This window comes from Alosa pseudoharengus, unplaced genomic scaffold, assembly GCF_046254945.1.
Source record: "Alosa pseudoharengus isolate Yale_2024_CS ecotype anadromous, Long Island Sound unplaced genomic scaffold, YU_APseudo_1.1 YU_APseudo_1.1_scf_9, whole genome shotgun sequence".
In the NCBI taxonomy this organism is placed as follows: Eukaryota; Metazoa; Chordata; class Actinopteri; order Clupeiformes; family Clupeidae; genus Alosa; species Alosa pseudoharengus.
In genome coordinates this window covers 30,819,070-30,831,803 of record NW_027468881.1, presented here as the reverse complement: position 1 = coordinate 30,831,803, position 12,734 = coordinate 30,819,070, and the positions used below count along the sequence as shown (strand labels likewise).

At 44.0% G+C, this 12,734-nt stretch overlaps 1 protein-coding gene across 3 annotated transcripts; it reads left to right on the top strand.

Moving 5' to 3' along the window:
• The first annotated feature begins 1,341 nt into the window (after window positions 1-1,341).
• Window positions 1,342-11,755, top strand: tp53inp2b (tumor protein p53 inducible nuclear protein 2b). Of its 3 annotated transcripts, none has more exons than XM_076277094.1 (4): window positions 1,342-1,597; window positions 5,304-5,697; window positions 6,280-6,889; window positions 7,446-11,755. In XM_076277094.1, exons 2-4 carry the CDS (start codon window positions 5,574-5,576, stop codon window positions 7,717-7,719), a joined length of 1,008 nt encoding a protein of 335 aa, XP_076133209.1. In that variant the 5' UTR covers window positions 1,342-1,597; window positions 5,304-5,573; the 3' UTR covers window positions 7,720-11,755. The 3 variants fall into 3 exon arrangements, with proteins under 3 accessions (XP_076133209.1, XP_076133210.1, XP_076133208.1); XM_076277095.1 differs by having other exon boundaries at window positions 1,342-1,601; window positions 7,449-11,755; XM_076277093.1 differs by having other exon boundaries at window positions 1,342-1,601.
• The last annotated feature ends 979 nt before the right edge of the window (window positions 11,756-12,734 follow it).

The following is a 12,734-nucleotide window of genomic DNA, read 5'->3' as shown; positions in this document are numbered from 1 at the left end:
CACCAAATCATACCCCAGAGAAACACAGAGGAAATGTTGTGAAGGGACTTCATCATAGTTCACTTGCTGAGCCTGAACTATAGACAGCTAAACACACTTTGTAAAAATAGGAGCAAAGAAGGGGTTATGGACACAGTACAGTGTTTGTTGTGACCGAAGGCAACCACGATTGCTTTAAAAAAGCTCCAAATCCTATTGGATGATCAAATGCTGCATTCACATTTGACGAAGTCCCATTGGCTATTTTCTTGTCAACGGACACAAGCCCCTCCTGGACAAGCGAGAGTGGGGGGACAGAGATAAAAAAAAGAGGGAGGGGTCTGGCAATGTTTACAAATTGGATTTAAAGTGACAGTTAGTACAGTTTATGTTCTGTTTCCACTGCACTGTTAGTAGGCCTAATATTATAAACGTCACTTGCATGACTTGCCTGTCAGACAATCCTGGGCAAATATGTTGTGCTCTCTAAATCTTAGCACCTTTTTAAATGTTTTGTTCTTTAGTTGAAGGTTGTATGCACATATTGTAAGACTTAAGACTGTACGAATAGGACTTGGACCAGCTGAGTGGAAGTGGTTGGAGTTGAGCCTGATGTGTGTTACCAGGGGCGCCTTAATACCACCCGAGGCCCCTGGGCTATATGTTTTTTAAGCCCCTGGGCTATATTTTTTTTATTACGTTTTGTTACATTTTGTTACACTTTAGAATCAGAGAAGACAAAGGGGGCCTCTGCATGGATGTAAGAGCAGTACGATGTGCTCAATTATTTAGGCTAGCTCCAGAGTAGGCTAATGACACCGCGAATACGGACACGCCGTTTATTATTATTGATTATCATTATTATTATTAGGAGGCCCCTCATTGGTCGAGGCCCCTGGGCTGAAGCCCAGGTAAGCCCCTGCATTAAGGCACCAGTGTGTGTTACCATCTCTTAATTAGCTAAGAAAATCTATTAGTACATTTTTTCAAGGCCCTTTATAGCCTATACGCAGGTCATTGTAAAGGAATGCTGAGGGTGCACTGATGAACACAAATTGGTTGTTCAGACCTTGTTTACTTATCTGTAGGCTACAGAGTGTTTGTCACTTGTGACAAGATGCTTGATGTGATGACAACTTAAGTGACAAAACACTCTGTAACATGATATCACGGATGGGAAAAGTACAGTAGAAAGGACTCTGCATCACAGGTTGACGACATACTTCCCCACCCCCATCTTTAAAGTCCAGCTTGACGCTTGTGTAATATTCTGATTGGCTGGAAGGCTCAAGGAGGCGTGGGCATGGGCGTTGCTAGGAGTATTGTGATCTCACAATCAGCTGTTTTGTACGTTCTATATTCTGATCCGAGGATCAGCTGGGTGCAGCAATAACATTAGGAAATATCTGCAGAAACTCGTTTTTAAAGGCAGATATTGTAATCTTAAACAGTGTAAACGCAATTTTACACGTTGCACTTCTTCTAAGAAGAATATCTTTTTATTTTATTATAGTGTTATAACTACCTCATATTAAGCTACCTAAAGCTATGCTTTAAGAATTTACTGTCATTTTTACTGTTTGCTCATCACGTTTACAACTTGAATAATACTGCAAAGGCAGGTAAGCAATACCAACACTGATGCAGAATTATTGCAGAATTGGGGTAGTGTAATCTTAAGTCTTTGTGAGCGATGGAAAATAGTTACCCCTAGTCATTGCTTCGATGACTGACATCGGGAGTCGTATTATTTCAAATGCCTACTTGACGTTGACGTTAAGCCAGTACCAGTAAAATGTAATTGCTCGCAGATTAAAATGGGCTATCTACATTGCAGAAACCTTGTTGTGTTTCAAATGACAAGACGCTAGCGACAGCAGCTAAGCTAGCATTTTGTTCTGTTGTCGACATTCCTTTTATAGGTCATCATTATGTTTCGAATGCCTAGGTTGTGCAGAGCGGAGGGTTTTGATGGTGCATAGAAAATATGATTTATTCTTGCATGATTTCACGCATTCATGACAAGTATTTCACGACAATATGTGACAAATGTGAAGTAATGTATCTGTCCGAAGATGTCACAACATATAATTTGGTCTCTTAACACGGACACAAACGTATTGACAGAGAATGAACATACGTCGATTTTTTATGCTCTACACTGATGTATTTATGGTTGTGGGGTAGATATGGATGTGTGGACATATCGATTGCGATATGGTAGGCTACAGCTGATTCAGACTGTCATTGCTATGACCCCTTGATCCTAAACAGGGTTCAGCTGACAGCCAATTATGATTGAACTTCACTCATTCGCAAAAACCTTCTTTATATTATTCAGAGTGTAACCTGTATATTTTACCAAATGTAAACAAAGCCTAGTCCGTCGAAATTGCTGCTCCAGAGGACTGCAGTTGTCTGTTTGGACGGCTATAGCCTAATTATAAAAAGCCTCTTTACATTTATGCAGTGTTTTGTTGATCTGGGAGCTAAAATAGAACCGTTTCAGTTGTATAGTCGCTTGTTGTCATTTGACGAAAATCGTTACATAGTCCCTTCATTTTCTTTTTCCGTCTATGCTTTTTTCCCCCGTCCGCTGGGTCGGAGGGGTTGGACCAGCAACATCAGTGACGTCAGTAATACTCAAAGCATAGCTCTTGTTATGCCTACAAGGCCCAACCCACTGCATATTTTACATGTCCTGCCTACTTTGACTGTGGCCTATTAGCCTAGCAGATGCGCCGTGATGGTTTATTATTTTTTTGTAAATTATGTGGAAGATTGACAGGTGGTGTCGATATAATTTGACAATAGCAGAAATAAAACACTAGCCTACTCTGTTATGATTTCAAAACAGGCCAAATAGGGCTTCACTTATAAAGCATTTGCACACACATCACCTTTTACACTGACTGTCATAGTGGCTTGTGATTTAGCCTACACAGGCTTATTTTACCTGTGGGGGCGTTATTACACCACCCAGAAATGCAAAGCTTCCATTCACTGAATGATTGGTGTTATTCAGAGTACAACAGTACATTTTAAAGTGGCCTAAAATACTGTATTTTAAAATACAGCAAATCCAACAAAACTATTTCTCCCTGTTTCTTCTGTCTTACCACAAACCACTGTGAAACATTTGCATTGAAGCTACTTCATTGGCCCTTACTCAGCCACTTGACCTTTGTAAATATATGCATGCCACTGAAGGTATTCAATGACAGTATTGTTGAGTGCTCATGAAGAGTGCTCAGTTTGTGTCCATAAACAGTAGGTTTTATTTATATACTCATAGAGATAACAGCAGGAGCTGCACAACAGGCTGATAACACTTGCTAGGCTGGGAGCCTAGTGCTCTTTGAAGCAGGCAATGCTTGAAATGCATTTCCTGTCACGCATCAGTGTGTGGACATGCATTCCTCTGTTAGTCTGATTGTTGAGTGTGAATTTGGTGAAATACATGGACATTTAACATCCACTGAACCCACTGTTGTCATGGTGCCCTACTTTCCATGATTGCACCATTTTATTTTGCTTAAACATAGAAAGCTCATTCAGATGAGGAATATTTTTTGTTTGACTGCTGGTGCATCTGCAATAGTCTCCTGAGAATGCAACTATTTACCAGCTGCTGCAAGAAGATCCACCCCTCTCCCTGCCTCTCTCTCTTTCTCTCCAGACTTTTTTAATCTATCAAAGAGGCAACATGAAGTGTAGAGCTCTTCTCTTGGGTGATCCTTTCATGATGGAAGATTTCAAACCTCATGATTCCACATGGGAGGGGGCGAGAGAGAGTGGGGAGGACAGTGTTCTCTCATGCACATCCCAGGAATGAAAACAAATGAGTCTTCCTGTTGGCTGTGTTTAGAAAAGAGCCTCTTCACCCATCCAGGGCACTGCATCTTATTTTCACCTTCCTAGGCTTTCTCCCCCCATCCTCCATCTGTTCATCTCTGATCTATCATTCTCCATCTTCTCCCACCTTAGTCACATTCTCCACAGCATTTACTTCCCCATGCGTCTGTCTACAGATGCCTGTCAAGTGTATGTCAGCTCACTTGTATGCTACAGCCTCCTAACACATGCTTCATTGTAAGGACATGGCTTGCATGGTTGTAAAGAAGCTATAGGACTATACATCAGCGTGATGGCTAATCCACTTGTAATATATAGGGGGGATGGGCGACTCTGCCGGTGTTTATGCCTCTGTGTTCAGATGGCAGTGGATGCAGCAGGGTTTGTGTTTCCCGAGCGGATGATGATGCATTATTCAGAGTCACTGGGACTGGGGGGTTCCCATGGGTCTGCCACCTGGACCTTAGTGCCATTCACTGACACCAAACTGGCCTGGTGCTGACCACTGGCATTCTCAGTAGTTCTTATGCGATTAGGATCTTAAAATATCCGGTGTGGATACACTAAAAATCTAGCAAGATATACCCGCGCTCCAAAAAACATAAAGTAAGAAAAGAAAGCACTGAAGACTGTGGAAATATAAGGAGAGGATAACTACGACTTTTTAAAAGGGGGTAGGGGGTCTCTGCGTGTTCCCATTTCCTCCCACGAACGGGCCAGAGGCTTCACTCAGCAGATGGGATCTGGACAATGGTCCAGCAGGGTGGTTTTAAGCAAGTGTCCTGCAGCCTGCCCAGAACATTTTTAATGGATATCAACAATGTCATTAGAATCAGGGATTTTCAGAGAAAGAGGGAAAATGAGCAGCACAAAGGTCTCTCTGTGAGAATGGTATTGTGAGACATTTTCACTTGGTGGTTAATCCACAGCTGCCTTGAATCTCGCACTCATGCTCACATCCCATCTGAAATTAAACTGACACTTTGATCCCTTATGACCTTGACTGCGACCCCATGTTTCATTGCCCACAGTACACCCAGTGCATTCCCTGCCTAATGCAGTTCAATGCTTTGAATGGTAGATGTGTCGTTAATAATATAAGAGAGGCCATCTGTCAACTAATGTTTATTTCCTTTTTGTCTGGACCCATTTTGCACCAGGCTTTTTAATTTTCACAATACTCCTTTTCTGTGGAAACTCAGGGACTGTGGAATATTGCACCCGTCAGGGTTTTTGTAGAAGAAGCTCTGAAGTAGAAATGTTCTGCATGCTCAGCTTCTTTGCAATACATTTGAACCAGATGCTGTAACATAATTTTTAAAAAGTAACAAATTAATCAAACATGATTCAGTACAAAGGGCGAGTGAGCACTATATAAATATGTTGCATGCAAACCTGGATCTGACTGTTTCAACTGTGTTGTTCATTAACAAAGTCTTTTGTCTTTCTTTTCTGATTTTCTCTTGTAGGCCTTTGCATCGATACCAAGTAAAACCTTAAACTAACACTCTGAAAATCCTTTGCCCATTTGGGAATCTTGTGTCAACAAGGGCTTGAATCAAGAGGCCAACGCAGCATTTTCACAGCTTCTGTCGTTATTTGACCTTCAACCTGTTAACCTAAAAACTTGAGAAAAATAATAATAAAAAAAGAAAACAAAAAATACAAAGGCAGCTTTCTCTCAGGATCGTGTCCACATCGACCCCCTTCACCACTTTGCTGCCCCCTACTGGACGGTGATGTTCCAGCGGCTCAGCAGCCTGTTATTTGGAGAGGTAGAAGATGTGTCTGCCGAACTCAAGGGACCCAACCCATGTGTGAGCGACGCTGATGAGGAGGGATGGCTTCTGGTCAGCCTGCCAGGTGAGTGCCCTCTGGGTAGGTTCCCACCTGGGCGGGGTAATGTGATGTTGGTTTGCCTCTATGGAGGGTGCCTGTGTGGGGGGACAGAGTGTGATTGCAACTGTGTGCTGAGTGGACCCCCAAAGAGTATAAGTCACGTGATGTGAATGTGAGAGGAATATGCTGTGGTACTGAATGGGCTAGAAGGAGAAACAGTCAGAGGTTGTTCTTGTTCTTTCTTTTTTTGGTAAAAAAAATGGAAAGGTAACGGCAAAACAACCATCTAATAATGGTATTCCTATTTTCTATGTTTTGTACTGTTTCCTTACCTTCCTTTACCCCCCTCCTTACCCTTAATTTGGCTTAACTCCCCTTACTCCGGTGCATGCGTATGTGTGTGTGTGTGTGTGTGTGTGTGTGTTTGCTCACATCTGGCTGCTACCCCACACCTGCATGGCTTCTTGTAACGCTGTACCTCTTTGCCCCGTGTTCCCACCCATTCTTCCATCACATTCCTTGTGTGCCTTCACCTCACAACCCCCCCCCCACTCCCCCCCCCCAAAAAAAAAACCCCTCGGCTTCCTCAACCGCCCTGTCCTTTAGAGAATAACGACGGCTTGATGCTGGGGGAGGGCGGAGCCGAGGCCCCCTCGATAGCACAGTCCCTGCCCGACAGTGAGTGTCCGAGGGCCGGGTCGGAGCATGACCCCATGACCCCCCTCCCCGCTCCCTGCGGCCCGCCCCACCTGCCTAGCGGCGGTCGCCGCAGGACTAAGGCTAGCAGGGCACGAGTGGCGGCCCCTCCCTCCCCTCTCCAATCAACCCCCGCCGCCACTGCCTCCTCCTCTCCTTCCTCTTCCTCCTCTCCCATTTGCCATGCCCCCTCCTCCTCCTCCTCCTCCTCCTCGGGCGGGTTAGTAGGTGTGCGTGGTGCGCTGCCCAGCCCTGCCCTCCGCCCCCGTGGCTCTGCGCCCGTGTCGCCTGGCTCCTGGAGCGACTGCAGCGGCGGCAGCAGTGGTGGGCTGGAGCGCTGCGGTATGGACGAGAGCTGGTTTGTCACCCCTCCCCCCTGTTTCACTGCAGAGGGAGCCGCAGCCGAGGCTAGCCCCATGGAGGACCTGCTCATCGAGCACCCCAGCATGTCCGTCTACGTCTCCCCCGGCAACCTGTCCATGGTGGATGAGAGCTCCGCCAGCCTGGCAGGCAGCGTCAGGTGAGGCCCTGTCTGACATTACACACTATTGTCTTTTTGTGTTAGCAGATGTTCCTATCTAGAGCAACTTAACAGTGAACCAATTACACAGGGATAGTCCACTTGGAGCAACTCGTTCGATGAACAGGGGTCGATAGGTCAGTTCCTGTGGCTTAGTTGGTAGTCGTAAGGTGGTAACACCAAAGGTCATTATGGTACATAATTTGTCAGTCGAAAGATGTTTTTATCCATCCAGAGTGGCTATCAGTGACTGGGACAAGGATAGGGTCCCCCTGGAGCAACTTGGGGTTAGGTGCACAATGGTGGCAGTCCCTGGGATGAAACTCCTAGGATGAACATGGTCAAATAGTTGAGTTCCTGTTGCTCAAAAGTAGTGTAATGTGATAACAACACCCAGGTCAGAAGTAGAAACCAAAAGCTGATTAGAAATCAAATAAAAACTGCTCTGTAGGTCATTTTGAAGTGCACAGTTTCCTCTCTTTCTTCAGTCTGGCAACATGCTGCATTTACGGTGTTTTGTTTTCGACTGAAACCCCTGTCCCTCCTGTCTCCCCAGCAGGATGGCGGAGTCGGCTTCAGCGGCTCTCCCTGCCCCCCGGACCAATCTGCCCCCGAGGGTGACTCGAGGGGCGGCTGCCCAGGCCGGCGCCCTGGCCAAGGTGAGCCAGGTGTCACGCGTGCAACGCTCCAAGGCCCGCGTGGAGCGCCGCCAGCTAGCCCGCAACCGCGTCCAGCGCCAGAACCGCACCCGCGAGCAGTTGCCCCGCCACGCCGCCCACGCCCGCAAGAGCTTCCTGCACCAGCCGTGTCAGCGCAACATCTGCCACTAAGGGGGGGGAGGGGAGGGGGGGGCAGCTGTCGATGTCACGGCACCCCCCCTCAACACAGCGGAGGAGTGGAGCCGCTTACTCAGAGGGCATTATCACCCCCCTCCTGCTCCTCCGACTCACCCTAGATCCTTTACCCCTTAGCCCATAGATAGCCTACATACCCACTCATTCACTGGTAGAGCCTGCACATAGTCCCTGTCCTATAGGTATAATCTTTATTATGTATCGTCGGTGTTGTTTCAAGATGAATTTGTGTGAGCAGTAGCCGTTACCGTCCACATAAGACGTAACATGGTATCGAGCAGCCCCCCCCCCCTTCAAATTTCACAGTTTTTACTTTTTTATTTTTGCTCCCATCACACCATGCTGTGGGATAGTTGTTAAGCCTCCTCAATGCTCTTAATGATGTCAAAAGCAAGCTTCGCCCATCTTTGCTCAGTTTCTCACACACCCTAAGTAGTCTGGCTGCAGGCCTACTGAAACGAGAGTTGCTAAAGGATACAAAAGAAGAACAAATGTTTTAGATGCACTGTCTCTTTATTCTACATAAGACAGCCTTCTTGCTGAGCATACTCATGGAAGGTCAACATAATCACTCATCATGCATTTCTCATAGGTGACATGTAGTTACGTTAATGCATATATTCACCTAAAGATATGGAATTAAACCTATGATATTGGTATTGATGTCACCATGTAACATCTGACCAACAGAGAAGCATGTGAAGACCATTCAGCGTTAGACAGAAAGGGAGTGTGGATGGGCAAAAGTTCTCCATGGGAAATCTCACATCCTTTATTTGCTTTTTAAATGTTTGATTTGGAACGATGAGGTCTCCATTTTACTTATTCGTTTCACAATTTAACCTCAATGAAGGGTTGAGGATACCAAGGTGATGTGTGGTTAAAAGGCTGACCAACTCCTCGAGGAATGTCATGCACATATCGCATTTCACAGATGACATGGTATGACATGGCCAAGAATCTTATTTGATTAAAATGTCGTAACTTGTGCAAAGACAGAGGAATGGTCAGTTCTTATAGCCAACTCACAGAGAGGGCAAAAAGCATGTAGAGGAGGGTGAGAGGGGGGAATGAAACAGACTAAAGATGTCTAAAAAATGTTAGGTGGTCGAATAGGGGGGAAAAGAGTTGAGGGGGAATTATGACAGGTATTGGTAAGTCATGTAGCCTGTCTTTATGCAGTGGATGGCTTAAATGCTATTCTCACTCTTGCACACATTCTCATCAGCACAATAGCAGAATGTCACTTGCAAGAGGCAGTGCCATAACACAAAGGGGACTTATCCTTACAATACAATCTTTCATTAAATGTATGGCATTGCAATGTCCTCAGTGTTAAGATATCATTCACCTAAACATAGTACATAGTTAATAGCCAGATGCTGCGACAGGTTACAGGGTGTGGTGGAGATGTGATGGTCAGGAATGGTATTGAGGGTGACACTTTATTTTGTTTGATTTAATTTGACATCTTATCATTTGTTGGCTATAGAGCCTTTAACCATGGATACTTGTGCCCATCCTGCCCCCTAGCTGTTGAAACGTGCATGTGCAGTGCAGACAGGCTCTTCCTTTGTTGAAACAGAGATCCCGGTGCATTCTGCTTTTATATGGAGAAAACTCCCCTGCTCAACACCTACAGTCTGGCTCGGCCCAAAGAGTTACTTGTCTGTATTTGTCTGCATAGAAAAACAAACACTTAAAAATCAAGAGAACTGAGGTTGTATCTTTTAAGACAATGTTTTGAACAATATAGTAACGGCATTACTATTCCTGAGAAAAACATCTTTTGTCTTGGCTGAAGACATTGGAATTGTATGCTTGTGTTCATGTTTATCCATGCATTACCTCGATGTTACAGCTGAACTGTGGCGGCCTTACAGTTTTTGCGTGTGTTTGCGTGTAGCTACACTCCGGCCGGTCTCTATGCTCGTCAGTGGGGGTTGCAGGGTGTATAGGTGCATTGTGGGTAAAGAGGTCAACCTCCCCATAGAAACCCATTCCGACTGATGTCATCTCCTCTCCGCCGTCCATCAGTGTTACGTATCCTGCCTCTCTCTCCCTGTGGCCCTACTTAGCAGGCTCTATGTATCAGTGTCCACCAACGTGTGAGCTACCGTTCATGTACGTTTAATAACTATTAGACTAATAATAATGGTGCTGAAGTATATGAATATATATACTAAAAACTTTGTAAATTATTCAAGACTTGGATGTAAGTTTGCACTGTCTAACAATTTTATGGTGAGTCAAACATTTTAGGTGTGTGTTGCGTGCTGAATGTGTTTGTGTTTTGTATGGGCTGTTAAGACCTATGAGTGAGAGAAGGTATGCTGAAATGCACGACTTAAAAAAAAAAAGTTAAGCTATAGTAATTTATTTTTCACATTAATGTAAATAATTAACTGCATCATACAGTTCAATGTCATTGCTTTCTTTGTTCTGACTGCTCACATTTTCCATGATTTGTCACCGAAATATGTCACAAAATTTGTAATTCAAGCCTTCTTGGTGCAGACCAGATGTATTCATTCTGGCGTTATATACTTAATCCGTTCTTAGTGTGGTATGAAGTTACTCAAAATCCTCCTACATTTTTCTTTTCAATTTTATTTTCAGACATATTAGCTATTGGGTTGGTACATGTCTGTTGATGCGACAACACCTCTTGAGTGGGCAAAGTTAGGTTGCTATACGATTTATTTTGTTAAGTTACTTTTTAAGATTGTGTGCATGATAGACTCTGTTTGCTTTATCTCTCTCTCTCTCTCCATCTCTCTGTCTTTTTAATCACTTGCTTACAGTTTCCTCTCTTTTAACAGTCAACCTGTAAACGCTCAATGTTGTATCAGAAAAAAAAAACTATGAACTTCAAATATTAATATAAATTTATATATATATATATATATATTTGCCCATTTATTTGATTGACTGTGTGTATCTTTTAATTTGGTTATATGGAGTATGTTATGTGAGGGACTCTGCGACTCAGTGGATCCCATTGGAATGTAATCAAGTGATCATCCAATCCTATCCTTGTGGGAGAACACAGCAGTGGATCGCTTTAGTCCTGTGATTGAGTGATCATCATCCCCATCCTATTGACATATTGGCTTCTGGGGGTCCTAATTTTGACTAGGGTGCAAGTCAGGGTGCAGAAAATGCATCTCTGGGAACTTTATACCACTACATAATGTCATAATGTGTGCCACTGAATCTCCAATCCCCAGATAAGGGGAGGGTCGCTGAGATCTACTGGATTCAGTGGGATCCACAGCAGTGTTGTCTCTCCTGATTGGTCCGCTCCCCTTACTTGTGACTATGTCTCTTATTGTTTGTGTCAAGAGTTTAAGAGATGTGTGAGCTGTAGACAGGGCATCCAGGGGCCCCTGACAGACAAGGATAGGGTTGAGGGACTGTAGATCTAAGTGTGTGTGTTTGTGCGTATGTGTGTGTAGCCAGCATTAAATGAAAAAAAAAAAAAAAAATAGGGAGACAAGGGTTAGATATTGATTTTAAAGTATATGCTTCCATGAACCATAAAAAAATATTTTAAAAAGCAACAAAACCATATAAAAATATACATGCTTGCATTATCCCATGCTGTTATTAGGACAGTTGTTCACCGTATGTAATGTAAAAAAAGGGGTAGAATATCAAAGGGGACTTTTGTTTTTGTTGTTTCATTTGCTCTGAGATAATGGCAGCTTTTGAAATGGGAGTGTTACCTGTTTCAAAATGTACCCCCTCCTCAAAAACACCCCCAAAAAAGTACTTATGGAGTTATACAAAAAAGTGATTGGTGTATCTGATATCTATGGTGATTGTGCCTTTCACTACTCTGCATGGTTTTTGTGATGTGCTGACTTTCCATCCCCGATATGGGCTGAGCCCCATGAGCCGTAGAAAGACCTATGCAAACTATACTAGTGGGGTTCCAGCGTCCATTCAGAAATGCAGGTATCGGACACACAAAAAAAACAACAAACAAAACAATAAACTCTCAGGTTGACACCTGAATCTTGACTCATTTTTTGTGGGAGTGTGACAGTAGCGTGTGTGTGTGTGTGTGTGGGGGGGGGGTATTGTTTTGTAGGCCCTAAGGGGTATGGTCAGAAGGTTGGGTGGAGACTATTGTGTGTCCAAATAGGCCAACTGCTGTAATAGCATTAGCATTAGCTTGAGGGTGCCCACTTGATAACCCCAATGACATGCCGCATACTTATAGGCTACAGTGTTGCGCGGGTTTGGTCATATGGAGTATGTTATGTGAGGGACTCTGCGACTCAGTGGATCCCATTGGAATGTAATCAAGTGATCATCCAATCCTATCCTTGTGGGAGAACACAGCAGTGGATCGCTTTAGTCCTGTGATTGAGTGATCATCATCCCCATCCTATTGACATATTGGCTTCTGGGGGTCCTAATTTTGACTAGGGTGCAAGTCAGGGTGCAGAAAATGCATCTCTGGGAACTTTATACCACTACATAATGTCATAATGTGTGCCACTGAATCTCCAATCCCCAGATAAGGGGAGGGTCGCTGAGATCTACTGGATTCAGTGGGATCCACAGCAGTGTTGTCTCTCCTGATTGGTCCGCTCCCCTTACTTGTGACTATGTCTCTTATTGTTTGTGTCAAGAGTTTAAGAGATGTGTGAGCTGTAGACAGGGCATCCAGGGGCCCCTGACAGACAAGGATAGGGTTGAGGGACTGTAGATCTAAGTGTGTGTGTTTGTGCGTATGTGTGTGTAGCCAGCATTAAATGAAAAAAAAAAAAAAAAATAGGGAGACAAGGGTTAGATATTGATTTTAAAGTATATGCTTCCATGAACCATAAAAAAATATTTTAAAAAGCAACAAAACCATATAAAAATATACATGCTTGCATTATCCCATGCTGTTATTAGGACAGTTGTTCACCGTATGTAATGTAAAAAAAGGGGTAGAATATCAAAGGGGACTTTTGTTTTTGTTGTTTCATTTGCTC